At 42.1% G+C, this 27720-nt stretch overlaps 1 protein-coding gene across 2 annotated transcripts in view; it reads left to right on the forward strand.

The window, feature by feature from the left end:
• rpusd1 (RNA pseudouridine synthase domain containing 1) overlaps nucleotides 1-26664 on the forward strand; it is a 46041-nt gene extending 19377 nt beyond the window's left edge. The window contains exon 6 of one of the 2 annotated variants that reach the window (XM_072559374.1): nucleotides 25422-26664. In XM_072559374.1, coding sequence (XP_072415475.1) covers nucleotides 25422-25651 — 230 coding nt within the window. In that variant the 3' untranslated portion in view covers nucleotides 25652-26664. Of the gene's footprint in view, nucleotides 1-11202; nucleotides 12143-25421 lie in introns of those variants that run through there. The other variant, XM_072559373.1, reaches the window with a different exon arrangement.
• Nucleotides 26665-27720: the final 1056 nt, after the last annotated feature.

Here is a 27720-nt window from a genome sequence, read left to right on the forward strand (position 1 = left end):
TGCTTCTTAACTTCCCCGTCAGCCACGGCATCCCATGCCTCCTCCTAGGATTTTTCTTCCTTTTTGGAATGAACTGATCCTGCATCTTGTGCATTATACACAGAAATATCTGCCATTGTTCCTCCACTGTCATCCCTGCTAAGCTATTGCACCATTGAACTTTGGCCAGCTCCTCCCTCCTAGCTCCATAGTTCCATTTATTCGACGGAAATATTGTTACTTCCGATTGTACCTTCTCTGGGAGAATTGCGTCAGAAGTCTAGTGGGGCTTTTCTCAAAGTCTAGAGCAATGAGCTGTATTTTTCCAACAGAATTTCAGGTATTGAGATGAGATTCTTGATGTTAACGAGCGTTTTGCTTGTAATCAATCTCACCTCATTAATATGCAGCTTCCTATCCTAACACCCAATGCGAGGTCAATCTTGAGAAGGAAGTTAGGGTGGGTACCTGGTGATTGTAGTTCACCACTTGTTCCTCTGGATCCATTTTGGATATCCGGCACCAATGACTCGGGGCTTTCTTGATAGGCACCAACTGCATGAACCCACACTGGTGTCTGCCATTCTTCCAGAAGCCTTATGCTGCATCTTCAATCGACTTACAGGACATTCGTAGCACTTTAAAGCCACACGTTAGGATGCAAAGGTGACTAGCATTGAAATGCTGCTCCAAGTATGTTTTGCCTATTTGGGCAGACATACAGCTCACTGGACCAGACTGCAAGCTCAGGGCTGTTTTTGCTTGTCCTTGGACCCACTCAATCACTTGGTGCATATTTTGATACCTATTTTGGTACACGTAGCACCTATTTTGATGCTCTCGGCATCCAAGACCTGCCTCTTCATGACTCTTTGCACTTTGCTCCCACCCAGCCAAAGTTACCAGGCTCACAGCATCCCTGCCTTGCCACAGCTTACCAAGCCAGGAAACTTGTCATGGGCATTCAGCAGTTCTCAGTCAAGTCAAGGGAGACAACCTTCAAACTAGAGGTACCCACACACTAAGTCAAGGGCAAAGACCTCAATGACCCAGATGGTAACTTCTGATCAAGCTGGCAGAGTCTGATGCATGGCCTCCTCCGGGGGAAGCGAATGTCTGTCTCCTGTACCACATTGTCCACCAGATCTTCCTAGTGGCTGCTGGCAATGCAAGGAGACCCACATCTGCAGCAAATAATCTTTACTGTGCAGCTTGGGCTGACAGTTTTGTCCACATACACGATGGCCTTTTTAAAGATGGCGTGAGCACCAGGGATGCTGGTCTATTCTGGGATATCTGGGCAGTAGTGAGTTCTTCCCACTATGGCAGGTGATAGAATCGAGCTAGCACTATAGTGTGGGATAGATAGTTTATGAAGCTTGTTTGGTAAAATATCATGAGAAAAACTTGCTAGGTTTCATGGAAAGAAGCCTGCATGAAACTTAATGAAATTGTCACTTGGCCAACTTATTGGAAGATTCAGCCCGACATGTTTTTGTGTTTACTTTTTATTGAGTGTTCACATTAGTGTCCAGATTTGGCTGAACTTGCAAACTCAGTTGGCCCTATTTTCTACTATACTGTAAAGGAGATTATCCAAGATTACACTCCCCATGAATATTTGAGATATTGTAGGTGAACTCAAAGCACTTTAAGGACTTCATTAGAAAACCTGAGCCTGAGGTACACCCACACCTGGACAGTATTGCCCCTACCATTTAAGCCCCTCATTTTCTTATCTTGATTGACTGGCTGTATAAGGAGAAAGCGAGGATTGTAGATGCTGAAGATCTGAGTCAAAGAGTGATGTGCTAGAAAAGCACAGCCAGTAAGGCTGCATCCGAGGAGCAGAAGAATCGATGTTTCGAGCATAAGCCCTTCGTCAGGAATGAGGCTTGTGGCCCAAGGAAGCTGAGAAATAAATGGGAGGGGGGGGAGATGAGGCTAGGGGGGAGGTAGCTGGGAATGTGATAGGTAGATGAAAGTGGCAGTGAAGGTGATAGGTTGGAGAGGAGGGTAGAGCGGATTGGGGGGGAAGGAAGATGGACAAGCAGAACAGTTCAAGAGGGCGGTGCCAAGTTGGAAGGTTGGATCTCGTATAAGGTGGGGGGGAGGGGAAATGAGGAAACTGGTGAAATCCAAATTGATCCTCTATGGTTGGAGGGTCCCAAGGTGGAAAATGAGGCGTTTGTTCCTCCAGGCATCGGGTGGTTAGGGTTTGGCAGTGGAGGAGGCCCAGGACTTGCGTGTTCTTGGCGGCGTGGGAGGAGGAGTTAAAGTGTTTGGCCACAGGGTGATGGGGTTGTTTAATCCGTGTGTCCTCTGAAACATACCACAAGTTGGCATTCTCTCTCCCCAATATAGAGGCGACCGCATTGGGAGCAACGGGCATAGTAGATGATGTGCGCGGAAGTACATGTAAATCTCTGTCGGATGTGGAAGGATCTTTTGAAGCCTTGGTTGGAGGTGAGGGAAGAGGTGTGGACGCAAGTTTTGCACTTCTTACAGTGACAGGGGAAGGTGCCAGGAGTGGAGGATGTCTTGGTGGGACTCTAAGGACGTAACAAGGGAGTCGTGGAGGGAATAATCTCTCCCGAACACAGATAGGAGTAGGTAGGGAAATATATCCCTGGTGGTGGAGTCCGTTTGTAGGTGGCGAAAATGTCAGAGGATGATGCATTGTATCCGGAGATTGTTGCGGTGGAAGGTGAGGACCAGAGAGGTTCTGTCCTTGTTGCGATTGGAGGGGTGGGGTTCACAGGCAGTGATGCAGGAAGTGGAGGAGATGCACTGGAGGGCATCATCAATCATGTGGGAGGGGAACTGCCGTCTTTGAAGAAGGAGGCCACCTGGGATGTTCAATGGAATTGGACCTCCTGGGAGAAGATGCAGCAGAGGCAGAGGACTTGCGAATACAGGATAGCGTTTTTACAGGAGGCAGGATGGGAGGAGGTGTAGTCCAGGTAGCTGAGAGAATCGGTGGGTTTGTAGTAGATGTCCATGTTGAGTCAGTCCAGTCGCCGGAGATGGAGAGGTCCAGGAAGGGGAGGGAGGTGTCTGAGATAGTCTTGAACTTGAGGTCAGCATGGAAGGTGTTTGTGAAGTTGCTGAACTGTTCAACCTCCTCGTGGGAGCACAAGGTGGCGCCGATACAATCATCAATGTAGCAAACGAAAAGGTGGGGAATAGTGTGTCGTAGCTGCGGAAGGTAGACTGTTGCACCTACCTGACGAAGAGGCAGGCATATCTGGTTTCCTCTACATTAGGGATACAGGACGCCAACTTGCGGAACATTTCAGAGAACACCTCTGGGACACACACAGTAAATAACCCCACCGCCCTATGACCAAACACTTTAACTTCCCCTCCCATTCTGCCAATGACATGTAAGTCACGGACCTGCCCGACTGCCAAACCCTAACTACCTGACACCTGGAGGAAGAACGCCTCGTCTTCCACCTTGGGACCCTCCAACCACACGGGATCAAGTTGGATTTCACCAGTTTCCTCATTTCCCCTCCCCCAGCCTTATCCCAGATCCAACCTTCTAACTCTGCACTTCCCTCTTGAACTGTCCTACCTATCCATATTCCTTCCCAGCTCCAGTCTCCTCTCTGACCTATCACCTTCACCCCCTCCCCTCATCTCCCTATCGCATTCCCAGGTACCTTTCCTCCTCTCTCCCCCAGCCCCACACCCCTCCCTTTTATCTCTCAGTCCCCTTGGGCCACAAGCCTCATTCCTGATGATTGACTGTATTCATAATATCCTAATACTAGGAACTTCCAACTCAGTCCTCTGTGCATCTGATATGTCCTCCCTCTCGACTTATCCTTCCTGTTCCTGAACTTTCTTGCAAGCTGCTGTTCCCTTTACTTATGCTGCCGTGTTTTACAAGGAAAACCACTGATCCTAGATGATGAATTATAAAGATACATGTACTAATAAAAGCATTGTAATATGATGATTCTTCATAGCATGCAAAACTATTACAAGTAGGAGCCTGCCACCAAATGGCATATAGCCCATCTCGCCACAAACGTGCTATTGACATAATCTCTAAGTCTAAATCGAGAAAGTGAAAGTTTAGCTCCAACTAATTAAGTTACTGGTCTGCCCATGTTTCTCACTTTCGAAGCCCCGTAAAGTTCTACCCCATGGTCTACAGATTGTGTCTTAAGAGCAACTTCAATTTATTCAGCACCTTTAACTTGCTAGGATCTCCAAGGTACCTCACAGGAACATTATCAAAAGTACATTAACAGTAGGGGACCTGGGGAGACAATATGGTGACCAGCTTCATCAGTGGTAGGTTTTAAGGAGCATCTTAAAGCAGGAGAGAGAGAGAGAGGTGGAGAGGGTGATGAAGGAAATTCCAGAGCTGAGGGTTTAGTGCTGAAGGCATAACTGCCGTTTGGGGGTGTGCAAGAAGCTGGAATCGAGAACAACAGACATCTTGGAGAGTTGTAGGGCTGAAGGAAGAATGAGGCTGGGAAAGGAACTACTAGGCCTTTATTGTGTTTAAAAACAGAAAGCACTGTGGATGCTGTAAATCAGTACAAAAGTAGAAATTGCTTGGAAAGCTGGGCAGGTCTGGTAGCATCTGTGGTGAGAAATCAGAATTAATGTTTTGGGTTAAGTTTCTGTTCTTCAGCTGGTAACTAGGAAAATGTTGGTTTATATGCAGAAGAGTTTTGGGGGTGGGAGGGGGGGAGGGGGTAAGGAGTAAACAGTAGGTGGGGATAGAGCCAAAGAGAGAGGAGTAGTTAGATAAACGAAGGAGTGGTAACGATCTGGCTAGAAGGGTGAATAACTGTTCATGGAGACTGTTGGTGGCTAACAATGAGTTGTGTGTAACAGCAGACAATGGGATAACAAGGCCTGGTATGTGGGGGTTGAGGTAAGGACATGGGAGAGCTTATTAAAATTATTAAACTCAGTAATAATTAACAGCTGAAGACAGCACCTGAGTCTTCATATTAAGTTCCTTTTGAAGTGAAGTATAACACTGCTTCGATGGATTATCAACAGAATAAACAGCCTTTTACCTACACTTGATCTGTTCATTCAGAACTGTTGGCATACATTAGTCATCTCAATTTCTCTGTCTCCCATACCTACTCCAACCTATCCTCATTGGAATTGACCGCACTCTGTGCTCAGATCCAACCATGAATTGAATTGAATTTATTGTCACGTGTACCGAGGCACAGTGAAAAGCTTTGTCTTGTGAGCAACACAGGCAGATCACAGAGTTAAGTAAATAATAGGTAAACAGCAGCAAAAACAAAAACACGTACAGGCGAAGGCCTAATATGATTGGAAGGCTGCAGGGTGCCCAGGTGGAAAATGAGGTGCTGTTCTTCCAGCTTGTGCTAAGCTTCGCTGGAGCACTGCAGCAAGCCTGAGACAGAGATTAGATTAGATTCCCTACAGTGTGGAAGCAGGCCCTTCGGACCAACAAGTCCACACCGACCCTCCAAAGAGCAATCCACCCAGACCCATTCCCCTACATCTAACACTATGGGCAATTTAGCATGACCAATTCACCTAACCAGCGCATCTTTGGACTGTGGGAGGAAACCGGAGCACCCAGAGGAAACCTATGCAGACACGAGGAGAAAGTGCAAACTCCACACAGACAGTTGCCCGAAGCAGGAATTGAACCCGGGTCCCTGGCACTGTGAGGCAGCAGTGCTAACCACTGAGGCACCGTGCCGCCCAGAGATGTTGCTAGGCAACAGGGTGGGGTGTTAAAGTGCGAGGCAAATGGAAGCTCAGGGTCTTTTTTTTGCAAGTGTTCTGCAAAGCAGTCACAAAGTCTATGCTTCATATGCCCAATGTGGGCAAGGCAACATTGTGAGCAGCGAATGCAGTAGACTGGAATGTCTGAAGTGCAGGTAAAGGCTGCTTCACCTGGAAGGTGTGTCTGGGCCCCTGGATAGTGACGGGAGAGGAAGGAAACGGGCAGGTGTTACACCTTCTGTGGTCGCAGCGGAAAGTGTCGTGGGGTGGGGGGGGGAACGGAAGGGGGGAGAGTGTGGCGGTGGTGGTGTTGGGAGTGAGGGACGAGTAGACCGGGATGTCCCAGAGAGAATGGTGCTTGCAGAAGGAGGAGGGGAGGGAAGGGAATATATGTCTGGTGGTGCATCTCGCTGGAGGTGGCGGAAATGATGGCCAATGATTCTCTGGTAGGTGAGGACAAGGACAACCCTATCGCTGTTGTGGGAAGGGAGGGTGAGGGTTAAAGTGCAGGCGATGGTCCTGACCCGGCTGAGGGCCCTCTTAACTACGGTGCTGGGGAATCATTGATTGAGGAAGAAGGTGGGCATTTAGGAGGTTCCCTTTTTGAAGTTGGCATCATTGGAACAAAAACAATGGAGACTGAGGAACTGGAAGAATGGAACAGAGTCTTTTTAAAAAACAGGGTATGAGAATGTATCAGAGCTGAAAATGTGTTGCTGGAAAAGCACAGCAGGTCAGGCAGCATCCAAGGAACAGGAGAATTGACGTTTTGGGCATGAGCCCTTCTTCAGGAATGAAGAATGTATCCTATGAGAATGTATCATCCAAGTAACTGTGGGAGTTGGTGGATTTATATTGGTGGCCAGTCTATCCCCAGAAATGGAAATAAAGCTGTGGAGGAAGGGAAGAGAAGAGTCAAGAGATGGAATAGGTGGCGGTGGAAATTGGAAGCGAAATTAATAAACTTTTCCAGTTCTGGACGACAGAGAGAGAGAGAGAGAGAGGCAGCATCGATGATAACATCGGTGTACTGGAGAACGATTTGTGGGTGCGGGCCGGAATAGGACTGGAACAAGGAATGTTCCATGTACCCCACGAAGAGACAGACATAACTGGGGCCCATGTGAGACCTATGGCACCCCCCTGACCTGGAGAAAATGTGAGGAGTTAAAAGAGAAGTTGTTCAGGGTGAGGATGAGCTCATCCAGGCAGAGGAGGGGGGTGGTGGATGGGGATGTTCAGGCCTTTGCTCCAGGAAGAAGCAGAGATCCCTGAGAACATCTTGGTGGGGGATGGGTATGTAAAGGGATTGCACTTTCATGGTAAAGAGGAGGCGGCTGGAGTCTGCAAACTGGAAATTCCAGAACTGGCATAAAGTGTCAGAGGAATCACGGATGTTAGTGGGAAGGAACTGGACCAGGGGAGAAAAGATTGAGTCAAGGTAGGAAGCGATGGGTTTTATGGGGCAGGAGCAGGCAGAAACAATGGGTTTGCCCAGGCAGTCCTGTTTGTGAATTTTGGGAAGGAGCTAGAAGTGAGCTGTGTTGGGTTGGGGGGCTGTCAGCTTGGCGTCAGTGGAGGGGAGATCGCCAGAGGTTGGTGACCATGGTTGACACAATGGCCCGATATTCCACCGTGGGGTCGTAGTCCAAGGGGAGATGGAAGTAAGTATCTGAGAGCTGGCACTCAGCATCTGCGATGTGGAGCTCAGTATGCCGGACAATAACAGGACCACCCTTATCAGCAGGCTTAATAACAAAATCGTGGTTGGATCTGAGCACAGAGTGCAGTCAGTTCCTGTGAGGATAGGTTGGAATAGGTAAGGGGGACTGAGAAATTGAGGTGACTAATGTCATGCAGAGAATTCTGAATGAACAGGTCGAGTGTAGGCAGAAGGTTATTTATTCTGTTGATAATCCATTGAAGCAGTGTTATACTTCACTTAAAAGGAACTTAATATGAAGACTGAGGTGCAAATATGGCAACTGTTCCATTTCAATATTGCTAAGCAAAAACTACTACATGCCTAAAAATTTAGAATTTAGTTGAAAAATATTAATTCAGCTGCGTTTCCAACATTACAGCAGTAGCTGTACTTGCATAAGCTGGAAGAAGAGCATCTCAGTTTCCACTTGGGGACCCTGCAGCATTCAGGACTCAATGTGGAATTTAATATATTTGGAGCCTGAACACTACCTTCCATGCCCTTTACCCACATCCCAAGCTCTGTCATGACAGCCAACTCATTTTCACCTATTTATCAGCTTTTGTGCCAGCTTCACTTCACTCTTTAAGCAAACCCCCTACCCCCCCCCCCCCCCCCCCACACCAACATCAGCATAAATGCTACTTTTTCCAGCTGCAATCAATTATGTAGAAGAGACGCTGAGCTCAAAATATTAACTCTGCTTTCTCTCCACAGATGCTGCCAGAACTGCTGAGTTTCTCCAGCAATTTATGTTTTTGTTTCAAAAGTACTTAACTGGCCTCACAATGTCCTAAATGCACGATAGAGTATATAAATGCATGTTCTTTGTTCCTTTAATTTGCAGAAAACTTGTAATAGATTAGATTAGATTTCTTAGTGTGGAAACAGGCCCTTCGGCCCAACAAGTCCACACCGAACCGGCGAAGCGCAACCCACCCAGACCCATTCCCCTACACCTAACACTCCGGGCAATTTAGCATGGCCAGTTCACCTAACCTGCACATTTTTGGATTGTGGGAGGAAACCAGAGCACCCGGAGGAAACCCACGCAGACTCGGGGAGAATGTGCAAACTCCACACAGAGAGTCGCCTGAGGCGGGAATTGAACCCGGGTCTCTGGCGGTGTGAGGCAGCAGTGCTAACCACTGTGCCACCCACAATCAGATGACTAAATTGAGAACCAGGCTAATTAGCTTCCTTCAAATACTATCTTGGCTCTTTTTGTCCTTTGTATGAGGTAATGGATACAATTGAGTTTGCAGATGCTTTCAGAAAAGTATGTTTTATTTCTCCCATTGCTGCATAAATGAATTAGTGCACAAACACATAATTGCACATAATACCTGTTGTTTTATAATACTGTGCACATCCATCACATTCTCAAGGGAAATTGCAAATGAGAAATGAGAAAACATTGCTGCCTTGCCAATGGTGCTCACATCCCAGAAATGAATATAAAAAACATACATGCAGGTTATCGTAGTGTTTCTGTCACAGAGCTAGTTATCCAGAATCTCAGACTGATAAAATTATAAACAAACCAGATATCTACATTTGGAATAAAAGGTTAATATGATGACTGCAAAGCTATCAATTGTTGTAACTGGTTCACTAATGCCCTTTTAGGAAAGGAGACTACTTTTATGTAAATACAGTTCAATAACAATGTGGTTGACTTTGAAATTGACCAGCAGGCCACTAAATTACATCAAATAAGAAAAAAGTACATGAACATAACTGGACAGAGCACTTGACGCTGACCTCAGCCTTGGATTTGTACATAACAAAGGCACATTTAGTTCCACTTGACCCTGCTAAGCCCTCCTGGACCTTTTCAAAATGGGGAGAGCTGCCCAGAGACTAGTCAAGTCTGAATGAAGTAGAATTCTGTGAGCATGTCTATCAGCCAAGGTTCCAGATTCTTTTGTTACACATTAGCAGGGAAAACCCATAAGAGGAGGTATCGGAATGGCACACAGCCAAGAGCAGGGTTGTCCCTAAAATCTCATTAAATCAGATAAAATAAAGCAAGGAAACTTCCTCATATTGTCTATCCTTATTGGAAGAAGCACTGGGTAGTCAAGATTTATGACAGCAACTCACCAAGCATTCTTTGACACTATCTTTCCAAACTTGCGGCTTTTACTATCTAGAAGGATCACTGCTGTCTGCACATTCACCGACAGGTTGTGTTCCACCTTGACTAAGAACTCTTATCATCTGCCATTCTTTCACTGTCAAGGAGTCAAAAATCTTGAACACCATTCCTAACAGCACTATGAATGTGCCTTTGCAGTGTTAGACTACAGAGGTGCAATAGACAATTATTACCACCTCAAGGGAAATTAAGGACAGGCAAAAAATGATAATAACTTAATAGTGATCTCCATACCCTGTACATTAAAAAAAATGAAAAATATTTACATAGCACATTTTCATGCAGTCAGCATGACTGTCAGGCGCACAAAACAAAAAGATTATCAATTGTTTCAAAAGTTATATTTGTTTAAATTTTGAAATGGGCTTTGCTGCACTAGACAGGCTCGTAAACTAAAGTGAATCATTTTTAATGGGTCTTTCATACGGTCAGTCTCATGATTTGAGTTAACTAGATTCCTGCAAAGTTGCAATCAACAAGTACCAGGAAAGAGATCAGAAATAGCTACTCTCCTGGCATCTCTCACTTTCATTGCAGTCAAATCAACACAAAAGAGCAGTAGAAAATATATATCCTCAGCAGGATCTGGTAAACAACAGGGAGCTAAAAAAACATACCTGAAGTGATGCTAACGACCCAACAGTTGTCTCATCCAGTGAACAGCAGTTTTTGATCACACGTATAGAAGCTACCTTGTAAAGTAAAGTGAAGCATTCTTAATGGGCCTTTCATCTGATTGAAAAAAAACTCTTGGTCCTTGAAGAAAGGTACAATTGGTCAATTTTCAACCATTGCTTCAGTCTGATAACAATCTTGTCTACTGTTAACGACAAGACCCCCAACAGAAAACCAGATTCCAGGCCGAGCTATGCCTGCCTCAAGTCCACAAACTCCTTAAAGCTTAGTTCGCGAGATGATTCCTGTTATCAGTGGAAAAATGGACCAAGTCTGTAAACTAACATCGTTTTTACTGTGCCTTTGTTAAATTGAGAAGCAATTTTGAAACTTCAGCCAACTGCACCCACCTGAATTTGAACGTCTGTGAATCACTTGATGCTGACTTCCTGCACTCTGACAAAAAATGTGATTTTATGTCAATCTCTTTGATTTATAAGTCATTCGTATTTGTAGCTTCTTGTGGTTTTTTTCTTTATTTCTTCTTTGCATTTTGTGTGTGCGTATGTATTGCAATAATCAAACCTCACTTCCCTCATCCCTCCTGTCTCCAATAAAAGTTTGAGTAAACCACACTTTTGGTTTAAAACCTCAAGCCAGTTTGAAAAAACGTTGGACTTCAAAATAAAAATGTTTGGAGGAAACACTCCACAGGGGATTTCAAAAAATAAAGGAATATTTAATACAAAACTTTTCTTATGGACAGAAAAGGAAAACAATAAACAGTTTTCGAATTACTCCTTGGTGTAATCATGATGCTTACAGAAAGTACCAGAGAAACAAAATATTTAGAGATGCAAGTGGACTGGTGATATTGCATACTTGTTTTTATCAGTAATGTTGCTTATTTGGATTCCGAACTATGAAACAAAGATAGTTTCTTTGCGGTTGCTGCAGAGATGCCTCACTTCAGTGTGTCTTCTTGTTATTTATTTAGGCCGCACACACCAACTGAGGGTCCACTGCTTGGCTGTGGGCCATCCCATAGTTGGCGACTTCACCTACAGTTTGAAGACTGACAGTAACCCTTATCGCATGATGCTACATGCGTATTATCTGCGAATCCCCATGGAGGTAGAGCTCATTGAGGTGACCACAGCTGACCCGTTCACACACTTGATAGACAGCAACTTGGAACTGGACTCATGGGTCAATAACTTACATGACATTATCAAAAGACTATCAAACGGCAAGTCGGTGATGGAACAATGTGACAGGGACAGTATGCTTGGGATTCAAGCAGAGGAAACACCGGTGAAGAAGACAAGTGAAGAGACAGAGGAAGAGAGAGAGAAGTGCTTGCAGTGGCTCAGTGAATGGACAATGAGTTAATATTAATAACAACCTTGATTTGAAGCTGTATATTTGCATTTTCTAAGAGGTGTGGAGAACCTATGGTCAGTTAGCTGTCCAGTTACATTTTGATTAACATGATGTTTTTAACTTGTTGGTAAGGGCCAATGAAATCCATTTCCTCTCCCTGGCTGAATGTTTTCTCTCTCCAGCCCAGCCTTTGTGATCAGATAACTTCACATATTGACACAGGTGGACAGATTTTATATTAACTACAAATTGTTTTTTAAATAAAATATCCAGTTCTGACCAAACATCAAGAAAGTATAATAGAAGCCACTGAAGTACTGCACTCAGTTTATATGGACATCTTACTGCAAACTAATTTCTCCTAGTTGATTTCCTATGCACCAGTCCATTAGTTTTATCAAACAGATAGCTCCTGTCCATCCATTGAGATGGAACAACTGCTGTTGACAGATGACCATCAGGTTTGCTTGTGTGATGACGGAATGGATGAGTTTTCTGTGAACTGAAATGTTGGATTAACTCACAAGTGTTCAAATAAAAATCATTTGTGACAAGTTGTTCAGTTGATGGGAATGAGTTAGCCTTATGTAAAAGTAGTCAAAATTGCATTACAGAATTAGGCCAGTCATGTTGCTGTGTGGTCATTTTCTGCTCCACACAAGCTACCTTCCAGTCTAATTAAGCTCATCTCAAGCAATTAAGAAAACAAATGGACCATTGGCCTTTATTAAAATAAGACTTGAATATATGAACAAAGACGCCTTGCTGCAATTATATAGAGTCTATGTTGAGTGTTATGTGCAGTTGTGGTATCCTTGAAGAAAGATGTGCATACCGTAGAGAATGCGCAATTAAGGATGGCCAAACTGATACCTAGAATTGAGGGATTGTCCTATAAGGAAAGACTAAACAGACTGGACCCATTACTCTTGAGAATTTTGAAAAATAAGTCATGACCTCATTAAAGCATTCCAAATTGTTCATATTAAAAACATCACGGGAAAACTGCAAAACATCAATATAATGCAAAAAAATGTCTTGAAATAGAAGATCCATTATGCACTCATTGAATATTGGAATATCTCAAGTGTTAAGCAGCGTTCTCTGCCTTGATTTCTTATGTTCTTAACAGCATATACTTTGATTTCTTTCTTCCTGATGTAGCTATCTGGCTTCCCATTAACTGGATTTATTCTATTTATCAGGATCATATTACATGCTAGCAAGTATTTCAACATTTTCTGGGTAGGTTGATTTCCCCTGCATTCTGAGTGGATTTAGTGTGATAGTTGTATTTATGGCCCCTAGTGCCTACTAGTGGAAACATCTTTAATTTATTAATATATCTTCTCTAGTTTATTTAATTCAAGTTACTTCCAGCAATATTCATCATGAACACTCCATCCGTAAGGACCAGTGAAACAAAATTCCCTGCTTTTTTGTTCACTTGATTTTTAAAGAGAACTTGCTTTTCTCAAAACAAACACTGAAAGAAAAGTTCACTGTTTAATCAATTTTTTTTAACCTGTGGAATGGATTTTCACTACTGAAACCTGTAGCTCAAATCAGATCTCACCTTGGCAGATCTACTTTGGTTTAAAGGCCACTGTTTTGCTTCAGAAAATCAGGGGCAGAATCATCGTTGGGCTTGTCTTGCCCAGAAGATGATCTGAGGCAATCACAAGAGTGAATATTAAGATTATGATGGGCTTATGCCTAAAACGTTAACTGTCTTGTTCCTCGGATGCTGCTTGACATGCTGTGTTTCTCCAGTGCCACACTTTTCGATTCTGACTCTCCAACTTCTGCAGTCCTCACTTTCTCCTAGTGAGGTGGGCAGGTTAAAACGTGGTCTTAGTTGGTTTAAAAGCCACTCAACCTTTTAGCCCCACCACCACCTACCACTCCACTCAGTGACCTTTCTGATGCGAAATCATGACCCCTACATGCTCTTCAAAACCACTGTTACCTCTGTGCTTTATCCTGCATAGTCCCAAGTGCTTGAGTATTGTTGGAGCTGTACTCATCCATGCAAGTGGGGAGTTTTCCATCACATAGGTGGCTTGTGTCTTACAGATGGTGATAGGCTTTAGGGAATCTGGAAGTGAGTTATTCACTGCAAAAGTTTTAGCCATTACCTTGTTCTTATATCCACCGTGTTTATTTGATGCTGGATGTACAAGACAGTTGCTCCTAAAGCAGGGAGTTAATTTAGAACTGTTAAATATAGCTTACCTTAATTAAAGGAGTTTAGTTTTAAAATTCCAGACCAGATGTGTTTGGCTGAAACCCTGAAAGATTTACTTGAAACTGAGAAAGTCTTAAGTTCTTGCAACCTCTTTTGTCAGGCAGAAGATACAAAAGCTTAGACACATGACCAACAGGTTCAAGAACAGCTTCTTCCTCATTGTTATTCAACTGTTGGATGGGCCTCTGAAATTTCAGTTCTAATGTTGGGTCTTGCTTTTGCGCACCTTCTGTGCAGCCGTAACCTTCTATGCCTCACTCTGGTTAAGTACCCTGTGATCTGTATGTCATCGTATGTTATGATCTTCCTGCACTGCACTCAAAACAAAACTTTTCACTGTACTTAGGTACATGTGACATCAATAAATTAAATGAAAATTCCAGGAATAGGCTATCAAGGTGTGCTGTTAGGATTAATAGGATTGTATTAGACCATGTGTTTCAAAATCTTTGAATTGTGTTATATGTAAATTATTTGGTGTATTCTATTTTATTAGTCTTAATTTCTTTTGTGTAATAAAATCCAGCTTTATTGTTGAACCCAAGTCTTCAGCATTGTATTCTGTTTTTCAAGGAAAAGCCACTTTTTTGACTTCAAATAAAGAACAAAATATAAGCTGTCAAGTCAGATTTCAATCTGGAATCAGACTTATTCAACAATAATATTAGTTGTAATTTACAACAATTGCCAGTTGTTGGCAAAAGCCTGGATAGTTTCCAGACTTTGCTGCATTTGGCCATAGAATGCTTTAGCATCTAAGGAGTCATGCATTGTGATGAACATTGTGCAATCATCAGAGAACATCTCACTTCTGGTCTTACGATGAAGAGGTGGTGATTGGTGAAAGAGCTGACCTTGAGAAACGCTTACAGGAATATCCTAGAGGTGAGATGATTGACCTCCAACAACCACAATCGTCTTCCTTTATGCCAGGTATGACTCCCAACCAGTGGAGAGTTTACCCCTTGATTCTCATTGACACATTCAGTTAAATGCTGCTTTGATGTTGAGGGCAGTGACTCTCATCTTAACTCTGGAATTCAGCTCTTTTATCCTTGTTTAAATCAGGAGTTGAGTGGCTCTAGCAGAGCCCAAACTAAGCATCAGTGAGCAGGTTATTGCTATGCAAGTGTTGCTTGATAGCATTGTTGATTTTACTGACAAAAGACAGTAGACTGATAGGTTGGTAATTGGTTGGGTTCTATTTCTTCTGTCTTTTGTCAAGGACAACCTGGAAAATTTCCACATTGTAGCTTAGATGCCAGCATTGTAGCTATGCTGGAATAGCTTGTCTAGGGGCACAGCACGTTCTCAGCAGATGTCATCAATATTAATGCTAGAATGTTGTTGGGGCCTTGACTGCAACTATTTCTTGACATCACATGGAGTGAATTATATTGGCTGACAACTGGCATCTGGGTGCTTGGCACATCCAGAGGTCGGGCAAGGTGGGTTATCCACTCAGCATATCCCTTTCAACTTTCTCTTTCTCTCTTGTTCAAACCAAAGACGAAAATCAAACCTCTACAACGTTGATGTAATGAGACAAAACAGGATGTGAAAAACATAACATTTAAATGAAAACGTTAGTTGAGAAAGTTTTAATCAGGACTGTCTTATCAATGTGATTATAGCTTTGCTGGAAATTGTAAGTGAGACAGCAGCTAGTGGTCTGCTCTAATCCAGCGTACTGAGCTCATGCCCTTGAGGTATGAATTCAAATCCCATCACGGCAGCTAGCAGAATTTAATGCCAACTTATAACTGATAACAGGAATAAAGTGCTAGTATCAAAAATCTATCAGATTGTTGAAAAAGAAGGACATTTATGTCCATTTAGGAAGGAAATCTGCTGTCCTACTAGGTCTGGTTGACACATGACTCAAGGCCCACAAGAAATTGTCCTCTGAATAGTTTGAGCAAGCTACTCTTTTCGAAAGGATTTCCACCATCTCAAGGGCAGTTATGGATAGGCAATAAATGCCAGCTATGGCAGCAACACTTGCACTCCAAGAAAGAATAATAAATAAGAAACAAGTCAAATACCCTTATTACCAGTATGTACTGACAGAAGATCATCGAGTTACATTTAGAACAGCTATGAGGATGGCTAACTGAAAAAAAACTAGAAATGCTGGGATGACTCAGCGAATCAGGCAGAATGGGTGGAGAAAATAAAGTTTACATTTTTGCAATTTCCCGTCAGCAGAGTTGAAAGCATACGCTTTGTGAAATGGAAAACTTTGTGCCATACAATGGAGGGTGTGCCTTTCAAACTAAGAGAAGGCTACATTCTGATTGGGTAATACCCACACCTGTCAGCTCACAATTCACACATTAATGCCAGAAGTTCAATTTTCTCGGTATGTCATTTTCTAAGGCAGACTATTGACAAACTCTGCTTTAAATGCATTCAGTGTGTGATCAATGGGAAGTAGGAAAATGACTATTCAATATTCCTCCTGTGGGAAGAATGTTGTGAAACCTGAAAGGGTTCAGAAAAGATTTACAAGGATTTAGCCAGGGTTGTAGGGTTTGAGCTATAGAGAGGGGCAGTTTAGCCCAGAGCACCAGAGGCTGAGGGGTGACCTTATAAAGGTTTATAGAATCATGAGGGGTATAGATAGGGTAAGTAAACAAGGTCTTTTCCCTGGGGTGGAGGAGTCCAGAACTAGAGGGCATAGGTTTAGGGTGAGAAGGGAAAGCTATAAAAGGGATCTAAGGTACAACTTTTTCACATAGAGGGTGGTGCGTTTATGGAATGAGCTGCCAGAGGAAGTGGTGGAGGCTGGTACAATTGCAACATTTAACAGGCATCTGTGTGGGTATGTTAATAGGAAGGGTTTATTGGGATATGGGCCAAGTGGTGGCAAATGGGTCTAGATTAATTTAGGACATCTGGTAAGCATGGACAAGTTGGACTGAAGGGTCTGTTTCTGTGCTGTACATCTCTATGACTTTAATTTCATTTATTGTATTTTACTTTACCTACTCACATACTCAGATAGAGTTGTTCCATAATCCACTTAGGAATATAACATTGCATATGTTTGTTATCTAAAGTGCGCAAAATTGGGATTCTTTTGAGTGATTGAATTGGAGGAGCTTGGCTATCTTAGTGGGCGGCACGGTGGCACAGTGGTTAGCACTGCTGCCTCACAGCGCCAGAGACCCGGGTTCAGTTCCCGCCTCAGGCGACTGACTGTGTGGAGTTTGCACGTTCTCCCCGTGTCTGTGTGGGTTTCCTCCCACAGACCAAAGATGTGCAGGTCAGGTGAATTGGCCACGCTAAATTGCCCGTTGTGTTAGGTAAGGGGTAAATGTAGGGGTATGGGTGGGTTGCGCTTCGGCGGGGCGGTGTGGACTTGTTGGGCCGAAGGGCCTGTTTCCACATTGTAAGTAATCTAATCTAATCTCAGGGTTGTAGGCCTTGAGGAGATTAGGCTCAGATATGGGTCACATAATCCAGTCACTCTCGTTTTTAATCACATCAGATCTGGACTAACCCTAGACTTTAACTTTTATGAAGTCTTCTGTAAATAAAAGGGATAATAAGCTAACGGGAAGTTTTCGTAGTGTTTTCTTCTGAAGGAATGCCCACTTCAAAAGATGCCTCCCGTGAGCGTAATTTGTTGATTTTTTTGCTGATTGTTTTGTGTGTACAAATCTTGTTTAATATTTCAGATAAAGTATTCAGTCATATTTCTTTATCTTGGTCTAAATCTTAGAATCTAGTATTTTTAAAAACAAAAATGCCTAAACCTGTAACTCCTACTTTTGGAAGGGCAAAGACAACAGATGTATGGGAGAACCAGGTACCTTCACATACCACTGTAACTTGGAAACATATTGCTGTTAATTCATTATTGCTTGATCAAATCTTGGTGCTCCCTGGCTAACTGCACTGTAGATATACCTTGATGAAGTGCATAGCAGCAAATTAAAAATGGCAGTCCATCACCTTTTTGAGGTGATTCTGGATGAACAGTAAAGGTCGGCATTTTCAATGATGTCCACATCCCGTAACTGGATAAATCAAACTTTACAATACCCTGAATGTACTAGTTTCCAGCAAATCATGGGCGTTTACTGCTTGTAGAGCTAATTAGATAATTAATGTTTCTATTTTTAGTGTTCAACCTTTAGTAGACTACACAGCAATTAAACAATGTGCCAAATCAATCATCCTGTGTTGGAGCTGACAAAGTCATGATGACCTGATCTGTTCCATTGAACATTGGAAGCCCCAATCCTCATGTCATATTTCTGTTTGAGTTCAAGGAGGTTGGTGTTCCTGAGCTGAGTCCTCACCTTTACAGTCCTATTATTATTGACAGAAGATCCACAGAATTAGATTTTCATGCACCTTACAGCCTGCTGTCAGGAACAATAAGCCAATTTTGCAGTGCTGATGCTGGAGGACAGATCACAGAGTCGAGTCTCCCAGAATCCAAAATGAAGAATTAGCAGTTTCACTGGCCATTTTGCTCATTGATCATGGAATATCTCTAATGCAGGATAACTTATTTCCATTTTGAAACACCTTGACATGCTCTAATAAACGTTTTTATTTATGTGGCTTTTAATTCAGTTAAATATCCTGGGGGGTTTTGCAGAAACATCATCAGAATTTGACACTGAGATATTTGGCATCAGGATAGGTGGCCAATACAGGGCCAAATGCACAGGTAAAAGGAACGTTTTAAAAGGGAGGAGAGAAACACAGATGTTTATGAAGGGAATCCAAGACCTAGTCAGCTGAAGGCACAGTTACCAATGAAGAAGTGAAGGGTATGGTGGATTAGCAAGAGGTGACTATTAGAGGAATGCAGAGATCTCAGAGGATTGTGGTAGAGGAACAAGTTGCAGAATTAAAACAGAGCAGGCCATGGAGCCTGTTGAACAGAAGGATGAGAGTTTAATATTTAATGCTTTGATCAGTTGGACACTAATGGAGAACAGTGAACGCAGTTTACATTTCCTTCTTTATTTTTCATATTTCCTTATTTATATTTTATATAATATGAACAAAACTACACCTTTATGTGTGTAACAGCTTATGCAGAGTGCTGCTTGACTCTGATGTTAATGTTCATGCAAAATTTATTTGTTCAAATGTAGGCCTATGTCTATTCAACAGCAGGAATGGAGTAGCCGAACTCTAAGAACCTGAATTCAGTGCTGAAAGGCATTTAATGAGTTAATGCAAGTGGTCAGGGTCAATTAATCATCAAAAGCTATACATTTAACACTACTGTAGTTCTCACACAACATAACACCATTAACTACTCAAGCACAACAGCCACATGATTTCACCATCCTCATTGGAAAAAAATCTATCTTGCATGAAAAGGAAATACAAAACCAAATGCAACAGCTACTAACCAGGAGGGGGCAGGCATGCTGCAGCTCCTCATTCTGCTCAAGAAGGTGGTGCTCAACAATAATAGTGTGGCCATTACCGATACCTTACTAGATGAAAGGCTTAAATTCATGCCGAATCGTCTTTCTCAAAACCCATTCTCACCAGCACCTCCTCTCCACTCCCCCAAAAACTAAAAAGACAAGGCTCAAGGCCTTTTATCTTAATGCCGGAGCATTTGCAGTAAGTACATGAATTAGCTACACAGGAAGTTGGAGACATAAGCGATAAAGGTACTGCCGTAATTATAGGTGACTTTAATCTGCAAGTAGATTGGGCAGAGAGGAGGAATTCAGGGGTGTATCGGGGTGGTTCTCAGGATTGATATGTTGAGGAGTCAACTACAGAACCAGCCATGCTAGTGTCATGAGAAAGGAATAATTGGCAATCAAGTTGTTTGAGGCCCCTTGGGGAAGAGTGACGAAAATATGATAGAATTCATTAACTTGGAAAGTGATGTAGTTGATTTTCAGGTGCGGGTTGTGAATCTAAAAAGAAAGCCATGTGAGCTGTCTATGAGAAATTGGGGAATGGGGATAGGCAATAGCAAACATTTAAAGAGCATATGGAGGAACTTTGGACAATTTTTTTGTCCTGTTTGGCACAAAACTGGACAACTAGAAGATTTCAGCAGGAGATGAAGTATAGATTTTGTTGCCTTTGTGAGGTGAAGCTCTGAAAGCAAAATTCAGTGGGCCATGCAAATTAATTAAGATGGTATGTAAAGTGATTTATCTGATAGATACTCCTGATCATAGAAAGAAGAATTGGTTGTATCATGCAAGCATTTCGAAAGGGCATCATCGTAGGGAAGAGGATAAGGAGAAACAAGTGTGTTATGTGGTAAGCATATTGCAGGTTGACAGAGAGTAAACATGAGGTGGAAGCAGAGATAGACAATTCCCAAGGTGAACCTCCTACAATTTGAGTAGCTAACATAGAAATACTGGGACAAGGTTTGAGTAAAGATTTGTAGCTCATGTGCCGGTTACCGTTGTAGGTATGTTCACTGAGCTAGGAAATCGGTTTGCAGACTTTTCGTCCCCTTTCTAGGTGACATCCTCAGTGCTGCAGAGCCTCCTATGAAGCGCTATTGCACTGTGTTGGTTGGAATTTATTTGGTGAATTTGCTGGGATATCTGCTCTTGGCAAATACAGTGATTCAAAGACTAGAACAAACAGCTCTCCCGCAAATCCGACCCAAATTTTGGATCTGATTCGTGGACAACATTTTTGTAATGATTAAAAGAACAGAGATCGAGGGCACACACTGGACATGCTCACAGGGATCAAATTTATGAGAGAGGAGGAAAGTAACAACCAACTCCCACTCCTGTATGCGATGGTAGAAAGAACACTGAACAGGGAATGCACAACAAAAGTGTACAGAAAGGCCACACACACGGACCAGATCCTGAATTATAACAACAACTAGCCAAACACATACAAGAGAAGCTACATTAGGACCTTGTTCAAAAGGGCTTCCAACACTCTGCAGCACTCCCGATTTGCGAAAAGAAGAACACATCTACAGAGTCTTCGCCAAGAACAGATATCCCTGCACCTTCATCCGCAGATGCCAGGCAGACAAACAATGCAATGAGGACATGCATGACCTTCACACTAACTACTCTGTGTAAAAAACGTCTCACAACTGACAGCCAGACTTCTCTGACCAGTTGGATTTATGACAGTACATAAACCGACAGCCACAGTCAGATGACCACTCATTAAAACAACAGACCCAATACCCATCATGTGCAGGACAAACGTGGTGTACAAGATTCCATGCAGAGACTGCATGAAACACCATGAAGGGCAAACAGGTGGACAACTAGCAATCCACATTCATGAACATCAACTAGCCACTAAACACCATGACCAGCTGGCCCTAGTATCTCTACACACAGACAACAAGGACCACAAATTTGACTGGGACAATGCAACAATAATAGGACAAGCCAAACAGAGGACAGCCAGAGAATTCCTAGAAGCTTGGCACTCTTCCATCAATAAACACATTGACCGAGACCCAATATACCGCCCACTGCGCAAACAACTGGAACCAACAACCGGAACCAGCGGGAACAAAACCAAATAAATTCTAGAAGACACAGTACAGCAGTGCTTCATAGGAGGCTCCACTGAGGATGTCACCTAGAAAGGGGACCAAATATTTGCAACCTAACTTCCCAGCTAGACGAACATACTGTGATACTGAGCATAGATACTGTGTTCTCATATTTAAGAAAAGATCAAAGTGAAGATCATGTCAGCATAGTCAGAATTTATAATCTGGAGATGTGGTCCCAGATATATCCTAATCTGGATGGATTGCTAGATTCTGTATAAATGATAGAAAGTTAAATGTAGTCACAAAGACAACAACTGAAAAGATTGGTAATGCCTCATTCCTTTCTAAGATTTGAGTGAGTGGGCAAATGCATGGCAAATGAAATACAATGTGGATAAATATGAGGTTATCCACTTTGATAGCAAAAACAGGAAGACAGATTATTACCCGTATAATGATAGTTGGAGAAAGGGGGAAATGCAATGACACCTTGGGTGTTTTTGTGTGCCAGTTGCTGAAAGTAAGTAGGCAATGAAGGGAACAAATAGTATCTTGGCCTTCAAAGTGAGAGGATTTGAGTACTGGAGCAGGGATGTTTTGCTACGATTGTATAGGGCCTCTGTGAGACTACACATGGAATATTGTGTGCAGTTTAGATCTCCTGATCTGAGGAAGAATGTTCTGGCTACGGAGGGAGTGCATTGAAGGTTTACCAAACTGATTCCTGAGATGTCAGACCTGACATACGAAGAGAGACTGAATCAGTTCAGACTATTGGAATTTAGAAGAATGAGGTAGGGGGAAACCTTATAGAAATTCTAACAGAATTAGACTGGCTAAACACAGGAAAGATAGTCCCGACGACCAAGGAATCCAGAACTAGCGCACACAGTCTAAGGATATGGTCATTTAGAACTGAAATGAGGAGACATATTTTCGTCCAGGGAGTGGTGAGCCTGTTGATGTCTTTGCCACAGAAATGGCTGAGATCAAAACATTGTACGTTTTCAAGAATGAGATAGATATTGTTGTTAGGGTTAAAGGAATCAAAGACTATGGGGGAAAAAGCGGAGAACAGGATACTGAGTTAGATGATCAGCCATGATCATATTGAATGGGGAGCCGGGTCAAAGGGCTGAATGGTCTACTCGTGTTCTTGTTTTCTACATTATATGGTCTATTGAAGGGGTACTAACTAGTGCCACTAATATTAAAGGCTAAAGAAATATCTGCTTCTGTTACACCAAATGGGTTCATACAAATGCTGGTTTAAGGAACATCCCAGCTACCTTCCAGAGCCTTATAAAAGGTTGTAGCTAAGGTCCATAACTGTGATCTTTATTTAGACAATGTTGTGGTGTATAATAACACATGGGAATCGCATGTGAGATGAGAAGAAATTTGTTTAAGCAATAACAGTTTGGTTTAGTAATAAATTTAGCTAAAAGTAAATTTGCAATAGCAAGGTTACCTTTCTAGCACTTATTGCAGGGCGAGGATAAGTGTTGCCAAAGATAGGAAAAGTAAAAGCTCTAACAGAATTCCCTGTTTCTAAAACTAAACAGAAAATTGTGAGATTCTTAATGAATTGTTGCCTTTATATGTAATTTTACAGTGGGAGTTACTTTAACAATTAGTGTATAATTTGACTACAGCAGGAGTTACTTTAACAAATTCATTAAGACTACCAAATAAAAACACAGGTAGGAGTGGTATGGCCAGCTGAATGCCTGGCTGCCCTGAGAAACTGAAGGCATTCCTAATAAATCAAAGATCTTTCAAAGTATTAATTTGGGAAGAGTTGCAGTCTTGTTACAGGATAAGGAGTGAGGTGTAGAGAAGCACTTCTCTAAGAAACTGGGCCTGTTGAAGAAGTTTGCTACCACAGAAAAGGAGACTTCTGGATTATAATACTTTCTTCCACAATTTACCAGGATGTTGCTGGGTAAGGGAGGTTTGAGTTATAAGGAAAGGCTGGATAGACTGGACTTTTTTCACTGGGACATGGGAGGTTGAGAGGTGATTGTACAGAGGTTTATAAAATCATGAGGGGTATAGATAGGGTTAATGGTACATGCCTTTTTCCCAAGGTTAAGGATTTCAAGAATAAGGTAAGAGGAGAGTGATTTAAAAAAGGCATGAGGGGCGAATGTTTTACACAGAGGGTGGTTTGCGTGTGTGTTTAAAATATTTTTGGATAGGGTGTGTGAATGAGAAATGTTTGAAGGGATACAGGGGAGGAGCAGGCAGATAGGACTAGTTTAGTTTGGGATTATGCTCAGCATGGACTGGTTGGACCAAACGGTCTGTTCTGTTTGTGGGTGGCACAGTGGTTAGCACTGCTGCCTCACAGCGCCTGAGACCCGGGTTCAATTCCCGCCTCAGGCGACTGACTGTGTGGAGTTTGCACGTTCTCCCCGTGTCTGCGTGGGTTTCCTCCGGGTGCTCTGGTTTCCTCCCACAGTCCAAAGATGTGCAGGCCAGGTGAATTGGCCATGCTAAATTGCCCATAGTGTTAGGTAAGGGGTAAATGTAAATGTAGATGTAGGGGTATGGGTGGGTTGCGCTTCGGCGGGGCGGGGCGGTGTGGACTTGTTGGGCCGAAGGGCCTGTTTCCACACTGTAAGTAATCTAATCTAATCTAATCTGTGCTGTATGACTCTATAACTTTGTCTATGTCTAGTACAGGAAGAAAGAAACATTAATCTACACTGACCACAATCCAGTGATGTTCATTGAAATGTTTAAAACTCAAAATTCAAGTCTATCCAGGTGGAGTCTTTGATGTCAGCCATTTAATGTCAAGATTATTCACATTGCTGAAAAAGATAATATCATTGCAAACAAACACAGAGAGTGCTGGAGAAACTAAACAGGTATGGCATAATCTGTGGAGAGAAATAGAGATAAGACTTTTGAGTGTGGTATGACTCTACATCAGGACTGATCCAAACTGATTTTGCTTTTACAAAATATCGTTGAAGGTTCTTGGCCCAGGTATGGAATAAGTTAAAGGTTTACAAAACTGTGAAGATTGCACAGGGTTGCATAAGTTGGGGGTGGGGCGTGGTGTGGAGGGAGTCGATGAATGGATATGAATCTTACATTTGTTGTTTGTGTATTGCATGTCTTATGATGAAATACATTTTTGAAATGTTGTTTCAGTTTATAAAAATGGAGACTTTTTTTTATTTTCCTGTATTTTTGATTGCAGACTGAATTGGAAAAAGGACTGATATAAATTGTGGAAGAGATTGCTGCACTTTTTAAAGAAAGTTAGTGTACTCACACGCTATTTATTATGCTATACCATTTATTTGTCAGAAATAGTACTTCTTGTTAAGGAGAAACCTGGTCTGTGTTTTCTATTTACCTGGATCAAAAAGAAAGGTAAATTGGGGGCACCGTGTAATTTGATAAAATCTTTGACATTTGTGATTACTCCGGGTATAGGTTGGATTTCCAGTGTGCCACACCAATGAGGCTTAACTAAAGGATGTAAGTGCACTGGTAAAAGTTCAGGGAAGATGTACTAGACTAATACCTAGAAAGGGTGGATTGTTTTATGAGGATAGGTTGGACAAGCCAGACTCATATCCACTGGAGTTTCGAAGAATGAGACATGACTTGATTGAAATCAATAAAAACCTGAGAATCTTGGCAGGGAGCATATTGAAAGGATTTTTCCTCACATGGGAAAATCTTGAACTGTTTAAGAATTCACTGTTTAAAAGTAAGGGGTCATCTATTTACAACTGAAATGAGGAAAAATGTTTTCCAACAAATGATGGTGAGTCAAAGGAACTGCTTTTTCCCAAAGGGAGTGTTAGCTGAACGTTGTTTCTAAAAGCAGTGCTAGATAGAGAAGCAAGAGGTCAAAGGTCGGCAGGAATATGGAATAATCAAATTGGCCAGAATCTTATTGAATGGCAGACCAGGTTCAAAGAGCAAAGTGGCCTACTTCTCCTAATGTTGTATGCTGTATATTTAAGATGATTTTTCTTCTTAATTTTGTTCTTATTAAAGAGCAATACTTTGAAATTCAAGAAATATTCTTATATTTTCCCTTCCGTTTAATATATCCCCCCAGGCTGTTGCAGCTGGAAAGAAAATGGAAATGGGATATATGTGTCGCTGCGGAGCTTGTTCAGGTATTCCAGGTTTGTCTTTGCTAGACTTCTATTGCTCCAGTCCTCTGTGGCATATTCCATGAGTCCTCAGATGAATAGAACTCCCAACCATGACAGGAAATATTCCTTTGTCAAAATGAATTTGCAGTGTATACTAATGAGAAGACCTTGTGCTACAGATGGTTCATAGGAACAGCCTTATGCTGAGAAAAAAAGCTATCACTGCAGTCTGAAAGATAGACGTTTTTTTCAGTATATCCCACACATAGTAATTGTATATGAAATTTGATTGGTTTTTTTTAGGAAGGACAGAATGTTATAAATTAGATGCAATCTTCTTAGGAGTTACACTATGCTACAAGATAATGGGACACTGTGCATAGTTTGGGATAGAGTTAGCAATCTTAATTTTGAGCAGCTGTGTCTTCATCTCTGTTTGTTGGCAGAGAGGTCTTGATGGTATTTCAGCTGTCTTTTGCTTATGGAATGTAATGTTCCAGTTCTTACGAGTTTATGCCCTGATAAAACCATAAGCAATACCACAGAAAATTTACTAGTGTGCTATAAGTAGTTTTGCATCTATTGCACATTATTTTTGTTGCAGTTTAGCCATTTTGTGTCCCAACACTCTTGAGTCATCACACTGAGGGCATCACATGGTGTCAGTTCTGACTCAGTTAATAGCACACTTGCCTCTGAACTGGCTTTGGGCTCAGCTCACTTCACAGCATTGAATACAAAATCAAGTACTGTGGGAATATTTGGAGTAATGCATTGTAACGCTGTATGCCTCACTCTATCTAAGAACTCTGTGATATGTATGTCTTTGTGTTCTATGATCTTGCCTGTACTGCATGCAAATCAAAACTTTCCATGAACTTCAGTCCATGTGACTACAATAAATCAAATCGATTCAGTAGTGATCTTAATCAGATGCAATGTTAAACCCTTTGGCCTTTAGGTAGACATCAAAAGTACAAAGGAATCTTCTAAGGAAGAACTGGAAAATTTTCAATGGTGTTTTGCCTAATATTCATCACCCGATCAACAACACTGAGGTGGATTTATTGATTATTATCACACCTGTGTTTGTGAAACTTCTACAATATAACAGAGATGACAATTCAAAATTATTTCATTGGTTTATTCTGTATTCTGATGTCATGAAGGGCACTAACAAAATACTCAGATTTTTGAAGATTCCTATTTCTTGTTACTGATTGCTATGCATTTTGTATTCATAAAATAGCAAATAGAAAAAATAAATGTTGATTTCACTCCTATCCAAAGTTATCCAATAGAAACATTCCAAATTGAAGAACTCCTAAATACACCTTTATTGTTTTCCAGTTGATCAGTAGGTAAACATTAACACGGTAAGGCCCATGTTTGAATCCCAGATTGCGCTTAGCCACGCATTTAATCTGGACTGGATGGTTGTTCAAGTGGTGTACATAGCTTCACTATCACTGAATTCCTAAATTGTTGTAGAAGGAGGCTGTTCGGCCCTTCGAGTCTGTGCTAACCCTCTGAAGAGGATCCCACCCAAACCCAGCCCCCTATCCTTTTAACCCCATATTTACCATGGTAATCCATCTAACCTGTGCATCCCTGGACAATATGGGCAATTTAGCATGGCCAATCCATTTAACCTGCACATCCATTAGCAATTCAGGCAAGATATTGCAGGGTAGCTTATATATTAGTGGAGCTGAACCTCAGCATTAAATTGGGACAGAGGGTGGAAGAGCCTTCTGGTGGAAGAAAGGTTCTATAACCTCACAACTGGCAAGTAAGAGACTTGGGAATCAGGTAAATAATTCTTTGATGTTTGCATCACATGTATACATTGTGTTTAAGAAAGCATTTTACACGCTTGCCTTCATTGCTCAGACATTTGAGTGTAGAAGTTGGGGTATCATGTTGAGGTTGTACATTAATGTCTCTTCTGGAGTACCGTGTTCACTTCTGGTCGCACTGTTATGGGAAGGATATTATTAAGCTGGAGAGGGTTCAGAAAAGATTTTCCAGGGTGTTGCTGGGAATGGAGAGTTTGATGTTGACCGGAATGGAATGTTTAATTATAGGGAGATACTGGATAGACTGGGATGTTTTTCCTTGGAGTGTAGGAGGTTGGGAGGTGACCTTATAGATGTTTATAAAATAATGAAGAGTATGGAAAAGGTGAATGGCAGGTGTCTTTTCCCTGTGGTAAGGGATTCCAAGACTAGGGGCGAGGAGAAAGATTGAAAAAGGACA

Source organism: Chiloscyllium punctatum, chromosome 40 (assembly GCF_047496795.1).
Source record: "Chiloscyllium punctatum isolate Juve2018m chromosome 40, sChiPun1.3, whole genome shotgun sequence".
Classification (NCBI taxonomy): Eukaryota; Metazoa; Chordata; class Chondrichthyes; order Orectolobiformes; family Hemiscylliidae; genus Chiloscyllium; species Chiloscyllium punctatum.